Source organism: Sturnira hondurensis, unplaced genomic scaffold (genome assembly GCF_014824575.4).
Source record: "Sturnira hondurensis isolate 20B ecotype Veracruz unplaced genomic scaffold, ASM1482457v3 Scaffold0001872, whole genome shotgun sequence".
Lineage (NCBI taxonomy): Eukaryota > Metazoa > Chordata > Mammalia > Chiroptera > Phyllostomidae > Sturnira > Sturnira hondurensis.
In genome coordinates this window covers 5,694,819-5,708,242 of record NW_028074503.1, presented here as the reverse complement: position 1 = coordinate 5,708,242, position 13,424 = coordinate 5,694,819, and the positions used below count along the sequence as shown (strand labels likewise).

The 13,424-nt window shown below is 37.1% G+C and overlaps 1 protein-coding gene across 2 annotated transcripts in view; it reads left to right on the top strand.

Moving 5' to 3' along the window:
• Positions 1–13,424, top strand: part of SS18 (SS18 subunit of BAF chromatin remodeling complex) — an 81,258-nt gene that overhangs the window by 9,789 nt on the left and 58,045 nt on the right. For both annotated transcript variants that reach the window (XM_037032217.1, XM_037032227.1), the window contains exon 3: positions 814–898. In XM_037032217.1, the coding sequence (XP_036888112.1) occupies positions 814–898 (85 nt within the window). The remainder of the gene's footprint in view (positions 1–813; positions 899–13,424) is intronic.

Genomic DNA, 13,424 nt, shown 5'->3' with positions numbered 1-13,424 from the left:
GGTCGCAGGTTTCATCTCTGATCAGGACACATACATGAATCAAGCAGTGAAGGTGTTAGTAACTGGGGTAACAAATCAGTGTTCTCTCTCTCTCTCTCAAATTGATAAATTAAAAAAATTAAATTATAAAGAGAAGTTTAGCAAAGTTAATTCATAAGCAAGATCACTATAAATGTGTTTAACCATTTCTCTCCAGTAATGAGAATCTGCTGTATTTTTAAAAGTTTTAAAAATTTTATAAATTGTTGGTCATGGCTACAAGAGTGGGAAGGAATAAAAAGTGTGGTTCCCACCTTATTTCTGCATTTTAGCAGAACATGTCGACTGTTCTTGGGCTTGAGGTTTTTGACAACATGAAAATGGCAGAGGGAAGGGAATAAGCATATTAAGTTTCATTGAATTCATTGTAGACCTCTTAGAAAAGCATACGTACTATATGTGGAGTCAGAGCATATCTCAAGTTACTACATTCACTAAACTGTAATCTTGTACAAGTTGCTAACCTTTCTAAAACTCACCTGTGTGGTGGTGAAAATAACATAATAAAGGTGTTGGTTTGAGGATTAAATGAGATATACACGTATAAAACTAACTATAACTATTTAGTGCATGGTAATACCTCTGAGTTTGTCATCATCTTTGAATGTCGTTAAATGGGATTATTTTGCAGAGGAGCTAGGAAAAAATGAAATGCTGTTCATGTTGAGGTAACATAAATATTTTGTTAATCTCAGGAAATTATAATACTGTTTGTATTTAAGCAAATAGGAACAAAATTATTTTTCAATATTGATACTTGTTTTATTTTAATAGGTATCAGCAGATGTTGCATACAAACTTGGTCTACCTTGCTACAATAGCAGATTCTAATCAAAATATGCAGTCTCTTTTACCAGCAGTAAGTACTTTTAAAATACTGTGAAGTAGACAATCTCTATAGACTCCTGTATGGTATAACACATTTTTGTTTAATGATTTTTGAGATTTGTTTAGTAAATCCCAACCCCCGCTGAGAATGTGAAGATATTTACCTATATGATCTTAAAAGGTTTAATGTTTTACCTTCATATTTAATTTGAATTAATTCTCCTAGAATTGATCCCTTCCCTGAGGATGTCATATCTATTCACCCACATACCCATTGATCTACCTATTTGGCTTAATCTGTAATTGTACAAATAATTTATGAATATATCTGCAGTATTTCAAAGCAAATCCCTGATATCATATAAGTTTACATATAAGTACTGTAGTATGCATGTTTATCAGATAAGTGCTGTTCTCCTACCCAACAAAATTAACCAAAATTTCTTAATGTCTTGTAATACCCAGACTGTTTTCAGTCTTTACTAGATATATGGAAAAAATGTAAATGTTTTAATGATTGTTTGCTACAGAATCCAAACAAAGTCCTCATGTTACATTGATTGATGTCTTAAGTCTCTTTCAATCTGTATCAGTTTACCTTTTCTGTTCTCCATTTATTTGTTGGAGAAACTGGTTTATACATTTTGTAGAATTTCTAACATTCTGGATTTGCTGATTTTATCCTTATGGTCCTTTAACATGCTCTATCCATCTCGTCTCTTATTTCCTATAAACTAATAATTAGAGGCTTTATGAGAGTTAGGTTTAGTTTTTTATTTCTTTGGTGGTGCTGTGTATCGCCTTTTGTACCACATCAGGAGGGATGGAAAATCTACGTTTAAATCTGTTGCAATTGTTCTTTGATACTCAAGTTGTCTCATATTTGGTCAGTGGGAGCCTTTTGATTTGTCTCGTGTCCTTCTGATACAATTCTAGTATCTGTGGAGCTCCTTTGCCCTCAGGATTTGAGAGACATATCATGTTGATTATATTATTTGTCCTAGGACTGTTCTGCTGAAGCTATTTTTCCAAGCAGCCCTTTTATAATGGGAATTGATATTTAGAGACCCCAATTTGTATATTTGGGGTATTCTTTATTACTGGGTTTTCATTTTTTAGGTGTTTTTGGTGGACAGTACTAGTGAACACATATTTTAGAAAAAAATAAAATACTGGATTAGTGATACTTGCCCTTCAGGGAAGTTGTTTTTTTTACTTAGCTTTAATCTTATGTATTAGTATCTCTTTTGTCTTACTCTGACATACTTGGTACCTTAATGATATTATTATAATTGTTTATTTGTTATATACTATTATATATAAAAATAATTTCAATATAATACTATCAGGTTTACCACTAACAACATGATGCTGCTTCTTAAGATATGTCCTACTAAGGATATATAATTAGTAAATTTAGTTTTGAATCCAAAATAATTTTTATGTGATTACTGACTTGAACTTGATTACCAGCTAAGTAGAATTTATTTTTGTTAATAATATGAAGAATAGGTTCGATTTCATTTGTTTTCATTTGGATAGTTCTCTGTTCCATCAATATCTAGTAGAAAAACAAAAGTATCTTTTCTCTATTTTGTCATGCCATGTATATCAAATATCAGGTATCCATATATATCTCTTTCTGATCTCTCTGTTCTTTTTCATTGGTTTGTTTTTATAAATTCCACTATGCTATCACACTTATCATAAATCTAATAAATCTTAATGTGTACTACAGAAGTTCTTATTCTTTATTTTTTTCAGATTAACTTGGCTGTTGGTGCTTTGTGCTTCCATATACAGTTAAATTTCAGCATATCCAACACAATCCCATTGTGATTTTTATTGAGATTATATTAACTCTAAATCAGTTTGGGGAGAATTGATCTTTTTACAGTACTGAGTCTCTCTCTCTCTCTGGCCAGGTAACTCAGTTGGTGAGAGCATTGTCCCAATAGGTCAAGGTTGTGGGCTTGCTCTCCATTCAGGGAACATGCAAGAGTCATTCAGTGAATACATAAATAAGTGGAACAACAAATCCATGTCGCTGTCTCTCTAAAAAAATCAACTAATAAAAAAGTAAAAATATATTGAGTCTCAAATCATGATCATTGTCTGTATTTTCATTTATTTAGTTCTTTTTTAAAAAAATTTGATTCTTTTTAAAAAATTTTTATTTAATTCTTGTTCAAGTACAGTTTTCTGCCTTGTATTCCCAGCCCTGCCCTCACCCCCAGTGCTCCCCACCTCCCTCCCATCTCCGCCCCCCACCTTAGTTGTTGTCCACGTGTCCTTTATACTTGTTCATTTGAGTCCTTCCCCTTTTCCCCTGTGATTCTCTCCCCTCTCCCCTCTGGACCCTGTCAGCACGTTCTGCATTTCAGTGTCTTTGGTTACATTTTGCTTGCTTGTTTGTTTTGTTGTTTAGATTCCTGTTAACGGTGATATCATATGGTAATTGTCATTTATTTAGTTCTTTAAGATCTACCAATGAAGTTTTTTGATTTTCCCTACAGAGACTTTACATATCTCTCATTGGATTTGCTACTACTAGGCACTTCATGTTTTTTGAAGCAATTAAGTGGAGTCTTTGTGGTTTAAGTTTTATTTTTCTCTGATTGCACTTTACATGGAAATCCAGTTGATTTTGAATTTCACAGAGTTGTTCAACTCTTATTCCTAATAATTTTTCTGTTGATACTTTCAGTTTTCTATATTGAGGAACATCATTTGTGAATAATTGGTTTTGTTTCTTGCCAGTCCTTACACCTTTTATTTCTTTCTCTTGCCTTACTTCTCTGGAGGCAGGACCTCCAGTACAGTCCATTCCTGAGTAGAAATGGTGATAGAGGATATCCTTAACTTGTTCCTGATCTCAAAGGGAAAAGCTTTCACTGTTTGACCCTGAAGTATGAAGCTTGCTGTAGTGTTTTGTAGATAACATCTTATCAGATTAAGGAAGTTCCCTTTTGTTTCTATTGTGTTAATAGTTTATGCCTTGAATGAATGTTAAATTTTATTAAATACTTTCATGTATTTAATGAGTTGATCATAAGTTTTTCTTCTTTATCTGTTAATGTGGTGAACTAATTAATTTACATTTTAGTGTTCAATTTTGCATTTTTATAATTAACATACTTTTTCATGACCCACTTGGTATTGAATTTTTTGTTTTTGGTCGTGGTCTTTTAAAATATTGCTGTATTCAGGACACTGAATGACCAGAGGTTGAGGAGAGGAGATGACCACAGATGAACAAGGTACGAGGGAGCAGCGCAGAGGCGGCGGCAGGCCCTCCGCCAGGCCGCGCCAGGGCCCTGGCCGGCCGCCCCGGTCTCTGAGAGCCGAGGGTGGGCAACACTGACTCTGGGAGAGAACTGGTCGCCCGCACCCCCCGCCCCCATCTGGCACGGCGCAGATTGGAAAACACCATAAGAGATCCGTCTGCCAGTAGTGGCAGAGAGAGGAGTGAGCATTCAGAAGCAAACCAGAAAGCTCTGATAACCCGTGGAGTCAGGTTGCCAGCTTGGGGAACTGAGAGTTGCCCAAACATTCCCTTGCCCGAGCATTCCTTGCTTCGCCGGAGTCTGTGCCGGCTCTGGAACAGTCTTGGGGAGTCTCGGGCTGCTGGCTAGACCCCTGGAAGAGAGCCAGTTGCTAGCTCCATCCCTACTCAGCTGGCACAGACAGGGAAACACAGGGAGTCAGGCTGTGGCTGTTGGTTTGGGAGAATTGTGAGTTGCCCTGTGTGTTCAGCCATAGCACAGGGAAAGGTCCACACCCAAGCCTACGAGAACAGGAAAGCCTGGCTGGGAGCACGTGCCCTCATGTCAGACCAGGGCCGGAAAGCCTGGGAGAAAATCCGCTCTCAGTAGGGTGCGGGAGAGATGCCAGTCTGGATCTTGGGGGGGCACTGGCGAGAGCAGTTGAGCTCACCGAGGCATGAGAAAGGCCACACTAACAGCCCCTCAGGCTGCTGCAGCTAGTGAGACCAGAAGAAAAGATTTGACTAGCTGGAAACCAACCAGAGGAGGAGTGGAAGCGGAGAACACCAAGATGCCTACAGGAGACTGCACCACTGAATTTCACAGGTATCCTACCACAGAAGTTCATGCCATAAACTCAGGGTACCAGAACAGATCCATTTAAGAAGCTGAGGCCAACAAGGAGAGCATCACAAACAATGGGAAAACAAAGAAACAATCCCCAAATGAAAGAAAAGGAGGAAGCCTCAGAAAGAATGTTAGATGAAATAGAGGCAAATCAACTATCAGATATTGAATTCAAAGCACTGGCTATCAGGAAATTCAAAGAGCTTACAACGAGCTACCAGAAACTACAGGGGAGCTACAATGAACTCTCCACAAGCTATACCAACATGAAAAAGGAAATAGAAACCATAAGCAAAGGCCAAGAGGAAATGAAGAATAAAATTTCTGAACTGAAGAACACAGTAGAAGGTGTGAAGAGTAGGATCGATGAGGTGGAAGAGTGCATAAGTGAGCTCGAAGACAGGGTGGAAAGAATCTCCCAGATGGACCAGGTAATGGAAAATAGAATCAGAAAAAATGAGGAGAGTCTAAGAGAAATGCAAGACAATATGAAATGTAATAATATCTGAATAATAGAAATACCAGAAGGAGAAGAAGAACAAGGGATAGAAAACCTACTTGAAAGACTAATAACGGAAAATTTTCCAAAGTTGAGGAGAGAGAAAGTCACATGAATCCAGGAATCGCAGATTGAATGAATCCAGTCCCAGGCAGGTGGAACCCAAACAGGCCTACTGCAAGACACATCATCATTAAAATGGCAAAACTCCAACACAAAGAGAGAATCCTAGAGGCAGCAAGGGAGAAAAAGGAAGTAACATACAAGGTGGTCCCAATAAGGTTGGAAACTGACTTCTCAATGGAAACATTCCAAGCAAGAAGAGAATGGTAGGAAATACTCCAAAGTAATGAGAAACAGAGGCCTACAACCAAGGTTACTTTATCCAGCAAGGCTCTCAATCAAGATAGAAGGCCGAATAAAGAGCTTCCAAGACAAAAGAAGTCTGAAAGAATATGCCTCCACCAAACCAGCTCTACAACAATTACTAAAAGGGCTGCTTTAAGGAAAGGAAGAAAAAGAGAGATGGACAGGAACACAGGTACACAAATGTCAATGAATAAGTACCTTTCACTAATAACCTTGAACGTAAATGGATTAAATGCACCAAGTAAAAGACATAGAATAGCTGAATGGTTAAGAAAGCATGATCCACACATATGCTGCCTACAAGAGACCTACCTCAGGTCAAAAGACCACCACAGACTAAAAGTGAAAGGATGGAAACAAATTTTCCAAGCAAATGGGCAAGAAAAAAAAAGCTGGGGTAGCAATCCTCATATCAGACAAAATAGGCTTCAAAAAAAAGGACTATAAAAAGAGACCCAGAAGGTCACTTCATAATACTCAAGGGAAGAATCCACCAAGAAGACATTAACATTATAAATATATATGCACACAACAATGGAGCACCCAAATATATAAAGAAAATCCTAGAAGAACTCAAGAAAGATATTGACAGCAACACAATTATAGTAGGGGATTTTAACACCCACTGTGAAAAATGGACAGATCTCCCAAACAAAATATCAACAAAGATATAGCAGCATTAAATGACACTCTAGAAGAAATGGACCTAATTGATATATGTAGAGAGCCCTCCATCCCAAAGAAGCTAAATACACGTTCTTTTCAAGTGCACATGGAACATTTTCAAAGATAGACTACATGATAGGACACAAAACGAGTCTCAACAACTTCGGGAAAATAGAAATCATACCAAGCATTTTCTCTGATCACAAGGGACTGAAATTAGAAAACAACCCCACAGGAAATAACCCAAAACACTCAAAAGCATGGAGATTGAATGGTATGCTATTAAAACAACGAATGGTCCAAGATAGAAATTAGGGAAGAATTCAAAACACTTCTTGAAACTAATAAAAATGAACTCACAACAACCCAAAACTTATGGGACACAGTGAAGGCAGTCCTGAGAGGGAAGTTCGTAGCAATACAGGCTTACCTAAAGAAGAGAGAAACATTTCAAACAAACAACCTAACCCGACGCCTCTAAGAACTTGAGGAACAACAACAAAGACAGCCCAGAGCAAGTACAAGGAAGGAAATAACCAAGATCAGAGCAGAATTAAATGACATAGAGACTAAAAGCACAATTCTAAAGATCAATGAATCCAGGAGTTGGTTTTTTGAAAAGATAAACAAAATAGACAAACCTTTAAGTAGGCTCATCAAACCTTTAAGTAGGCTCACAAGCCATTGAAGTAGCCTTTTAGGCTCTTCTAAAAGAAGAGAGAGGACCCAAATAAACACAATGAGAAATGAAAGAGGAGAGATTACAACTGATACCACAGAAATAGAAGAGATTGTAAGAAATTGCTATGAAGAACTGTATGCCAAGAAATTTGAAAACCTATGTGAAATGGACAAATTTCTAGAAANTGCACACAACAATGGAGCACCCAAATATATAAAGAAAATCCTAGAAGAACTCAAGAAAGATAATGACAGCAACACAATTATAGTAGGGGATTTTAACACTCACTGTGAAAAATGGACAGATCTCCCAAACAAAATATCAACAAAGATATAGCAGCATTAAACGACACTCTAGAAGGAATGGACCTAATTGATATATGTAGAGAGCCCTCCATCCCAAAGAAGCTAAATACACGTTCTTTTCAAGTGCACATGGAACATTTTCAAAGATAGACTACATGATAGGACACAAAACGAGTCTCAACAACTTCGGGAAAATAGAAATCATACCAAGCATTTTCTCTGATCACAAGGGACTGAAATTAGAAAACAACCCCACAGGAAAAAACCCAAAACACTCAAAAGCATGGAGATTGAATGGTATGCTATTAAACAACGAATGGCCCAAGATAGAAATTAGGGAAGAATTCAAAAAACTTTTCAAAACTAATAAAAATGAACTCACAACAACGCAAAACTTATGGGACACAGTGAAGGCAGTCCTGAGAGGGAAGTTCGTAGCAATACAGGCTTACCTAAAGAAGAGAGAAACATTTCAAATAAACAACCTAACCCGACGCCTCTAAGAACTTGAGGAACAACAACAAAGACAGCCCAGAGCAAGTACAAGGAAGGAAATAACGAAGATCAGAGCAGAATTAAATGACATAGAGACTAAAAGCACAATTCTAAAGATCAATGAATCCAGGAGTTGGTTTTTTGAAAAACAAAATAGACAAACCTTTAAGTAGGCTCATCAAACCTTTAAGTAGGCTCACAAGCCATTGAAGTAGCCTTTTAGGCTCTTCTAAAAGAAGAGAGAGGACCCAAATAAACACAATGAGAAATGAAAGAGGAGAGATTACAACTAATACCACAGAAATAGAAGAGATTGTAAGAAATTGCTATGAAGAACTGTATGCCAAGAAATTTGAAAACCTATGTGAAATGGACAAATTTCTAGAAAAATATAATGTTCCAAAACTCAATGAAAAAGAAACAGAAATCCTGAACATGCCAATAAGAGCAGATGAAATTGAAGAAGTAATAAAAAAAACTCCCATCACAAAAAAGCCGTGGACCAGACGGTTTCACAGGAGAATTCTACAAAGCTTTTAAGGAAGAGCTAATACCTATTCTTCACAGACTATTCCAAAAAATCCAAAAGGAAGGAAAACCCCCCAACTCTTTTTCATGAAGCCAGCATCATCCTAATTCCAAAGCCAGATAGAGACACAACAAAGAAAGAAAATTTCAGGTCAATATCGCTGATGACCATAGACACTAAAATCCTCAATAAAATATTGGCAAATCGCATCCAACAATATATCAAAAAGATCATACACCAAGACCAAGTAGGATTCATCCTGGGGATGCAAGTATGGTTCAATATTCATAAATCAGTAAGTGTAATACATCACATAAACAAAACCAAAGACAAAAGGCACATGGTCATATCAATAGATGTGGAAAAAGCTTTTGATAAGGTACAACACCCATTTATAATAAAAGTACTCAGAAAAATGGGAATAGAGGGAACCTTCCTCAATATAATAAAGGCCATATATGAAAGACCTACAGCTAACATCATACTCAATGGGCAAAAACTAAAAGCTTTTCCACTAAGAGCAGTAACAAGACAAGGTTGCCCACTATCACCACTTCTATTCAATATAGTATTAGACGTTCTAGCCTCAACGATCAGACAAGAAAAGGAAATAGAAGGCATCCAAATCGGAAAGGAGGAAACACAACTGTCATTGTTTGCAGATGACATGATAGTGTACATGGAAAATCCTATAGCCTCTACGAAAAAACTGCTTGAACTAATGAATGAATTTGGCAAAACAGCGGGATACAAAGTCAATATCCAGAAATCAAAGGCATATTTGTATACCAACAATGAAACAAAAGCAGAAATTAGGAAAAAAATCCCATTCGATATAGCAAAAAGAAAAATAAAATATCTGGGAATAAACCTAACCAAGGAGGTAAAAGACTTGTATGCAGAAAACTATACAACACTGAAGAAAGAAATGAAGGGAGACACAAATAAATGGAAACATATACCATGTTCATGGACTGGAAGAATTAACATCATCAAAATGGACATACTACCCAAAGCAATTTATAGATTGAATGCAATACCTATTAAAGTTCCAATGGCATATTTCACAGACATAGAACAAGCACTTCAAAAATTTATATGGAACCATAAAAGACCCCAAATAGCAGCCGGAATTTTGAGAAAGAAGGAGTAGGAGGGATCCCTCCAAGTAGGAGGGATCACAATACCTGATATCAAACTGTATTACAAGGCCACTGTAATCAAAACAGCCTGGTACTGGCATAGAAACAGGTACATAGACCAATGGAATAGAACAGAGAGCCCAGAAATAAGCCCAACTCTCCACAGTCAAAATTCGACAAAGGGGGCAGTAACATAAAATGGAGTAAAGATAGCCTCTTCAATAAATGCTGTTGGGAGAACTGGACAGCTACGTGGAAAAAAATGAAACTCGAGCTCCAACTTACACCATACACCAAAATAAATTCAAGGTGGATAAAAGACTTAAATATTAGCCGTGAAACCATTAAAGCCCTAGAGGAGAACGTTGGCAGGAAAATCTCAGATATTCCATGCAGCAATATTTTTACTGATACGTCCCCTAGAGCAAGGGACATAAAGGAAAGAATAAACAAATGGGATCTCATCTAAATTAAAAGCTTTTCATGGCTAAGGAAAACAGTCAAGATTAAAAGAGAAGCAACAGTTTGGGAAAACATATTTGCCCATGATACTTCAGACAAAGATTTAATCTCCAAAATATACAAAGAATTCAGTTGACTGCACTCAAACAAGATGAGCAACCCAATTAAAAAAATGGGCAAAGGACTTGAACAGACATTTCCCCAAGGAGGATATACAGAGGATCCAGAGACACATGAAAAGATGCTCGATATCGCTAGCTATCAGAGAGATGCAAATTAAAAACACGATGAGATACCACTTTACACCAGTCAGAATGGCTATGATGAACAAAGAAACAAGAAGTGCTGGAGAGGTTGTGGGGACCCTAGTTCACTGTTGGTGGGATTGCAGACAGATAGAACCACTATGGAAAACAGTATGGAACTTTCTAAGAAAACTAAAAATGAACGTGCCTTTTGACCCAGCAATTCCACTATTAGCAGTATATCCTAAGAACCCTGAAACACCAACCCAAAAGAACCTAGGCACCCTGATTTTCATAGGAGCACAATTCACGATAGCCAAGAGTTGGAAGCAACCTAGGTGCCTGTCAGTAAATGACTGGATCAAAAAGCTATGGTACATTTATACAATGGAATTCTATGCTGCAGAAAGGAAGAAGGAGCTCCTACCCTTTGCAACATCATGGATGAAACTGGAGAACATTATGTTGAGTGAAATAAGCCAGGCAGTGAAAGACAAATACCATAATATCTCACCTTTAAAAGGAAGCTAAACAACAAAAACAAGCAAGCAAAATATGACCAATGACACTCAAATAGAGAACAGACTGACAGGGTCCAGAGAGGAGAGGGGAGAGAATCATAGGGGAAAAGGGGAGGGACTCACATGAATAAGTATAAAGGACACATGGAGAATAATTAAGGTGGGGGGCACTGGGGTGGGGCAGGGTAGGGAATGTAAAACAAAACTGTACTTGAATAAGAATTAATTTATAAAATATTGGTGTATTCAGTTTGTTAAAATTTTGATCAAGATTTTTATGTCTTTGTTTATTAGTGTAATTGACCTTTAATTTTCCTATCTTATAAAGCCCTTGTCTATATTATGAGGTTATGCCAGCTTCATAAAAGGAGCTGGAGAACTTTTCTACATTTTCTTAATCTGGAAAATTCGTACAATAGAGCTGCTATTTCTTAAATGATTGGTATAATTCTTTAGAGAAGCCATCTGGATCTGGAGTTTTCTTTGTGAAGTTTTTACTTAATGTTTTTAATTGTTAGTGGATAGTTTATATATTTCTATGTTTTATGAATTGCCTATTTTTGTAAATTGTGTTTTTCAGCATTTTATTTAAATTTTCCAAATTGTTGGTATAAAGTTCATGAAATAGCTTATATTTTTAATGTCCTCAAGATATGTAGTGATTTTTTTCTTTTTTAACATAATTTATTTGTGCCTTGAGTTTTTAAAGTATATTGATCCTCATGCCAGGTGTTTATCATGTATTTTTTTCAAGTGTTTTAAAAGAATCTGTTTTTGGTTTTGATCTTTCTCTATTGCAGCCTCCTCCCACCCCTCTTTACCTCTGACAATCATTGTACTGTTTTCTGTTTCTAGGAGGTATTTTCTTAATCCCTTTACTTTTTGCTTCTAGTCCTACAGTTCCCCTCCTATCTGAGAGCTATCAGTCTGTTCTCTAAGTCTATTCCTATTTGGCTTCTTGGTTTAATTTGTTCATTATTTTCCAGATATGAGCGAGATCATATGGTATTTGTCTTTCTCTGACTGGCTTATTTCACTTAGTATAATGCTCTCTAGTTCCATCCATGCTGTTGCAAAAGGCAAGATTTTCTTTTTTTTTTATAGTGGAGTAGTATTCCATTGTGTAAATATACCACAGCTTTTTTATCCACTCATCTACTGATGGACATTTGGGCTGCTTCGAAATCTTGGCTATTGTAAATTATGCTGCAATGAACATAGGGGCGCTTATGTCCTTTCAAATTAGTGCTTTGGGTTCCTTTGGATGTGTTCCCAGAAGTGGAATTCCTGGGTTATAAGGCAGTTAATTCCATATAAAAATTTTTTTATATTTTATTTATTATGCCATTACATTTGTCCCATTTCCCTCCTTCATTCCCTTCCATTCTGCACACCCCTCCCCCACCATTCCCCCCCTTTAGTTTATGTCCATGTGTCANGAACATAGGGGCGCTTATGTCCTTTCAAATTAGTGCTTTGGGTTCCTTTGGATGTGTTCCCAGAAGTGGAATTCCTGGGTTATAAGGCAGTTAATTCCATATAAAATTTTTTTTTATTTATTATGCCATTACATTTGTCCCATTTCCCTCCTTCATTCCGTTCCATTCTGCACACCCCTCCCCCACCATTCTCCCCCTTTAGTTTATGTCCATGTGTCACAAATTCCTTAGATTGTATATTTCCTATACTATTCTTGCCCTTCCCCCATCTATTTTCTACCTACCATCTATACTATTTATTGTCTATACCTTCTCCCCCCTTCTCCTCCTCCCTCTCCCCTATTGCTAACCCTCCTATGATCTCCATTTCTGTGGTTCTCTTCCTGTTCTAGTTGTTTGCTTAGTTTGTTTCTGTTTTTGTTTTAGGTGTGTTTGTCAGTTAATAATTGTGAGTTTGCCGTCCTTTCAGTGTTCATATTTTTTATCTTTTTTCTTAGATAAGTCCCTTTAACATTTCATATAATAAGGGCTTGGTGGTGATGAACTCCTTGAATTTGATCTTATCTGAGAAGCACTTTATTTGCCCTTCCATTCTAAATGAAAGCTTTTCTGGATAGAGCAACCTTAGATGTAGGTCTTTGGATTTCATGACTTGGAATACTTCTTTCCAGCCCCTTCTTGTGTGTAAGGTCTCTTTTGAGAAATCAGCTGACAGTCTGATGGGAACTCTTGTAGGTGACTGTCCCCTTATCTCTTGCTGCTTCTAGAGCAGCAAGATTCTCTCCTTCATTTTGGTCTTGGCTAATGTAATTATGATGTGCCTTGGTGTGTCCCTTCTTGGGTCCAAATTCTTTGGGACTCTCTGATCTTCCTGGATCTCCTGGAAGTCTATTTCCTTTGCCAGATTGGCGAAGTTCTCCTTTATTATTTGTTCAAGTAAGTTTTCCACTTGTTGCTCTTCCTCTTCCCCTCCTGGTACCCCTATAATTTGGACATTGGAATGTTTAAAGATGTCCTGGAGGTTCCTAAGTCTCTCCTCATTTTTTTTGAATTCTTGTTTCTTCATTCTTTTCTGTTTGATCATTTTTTTC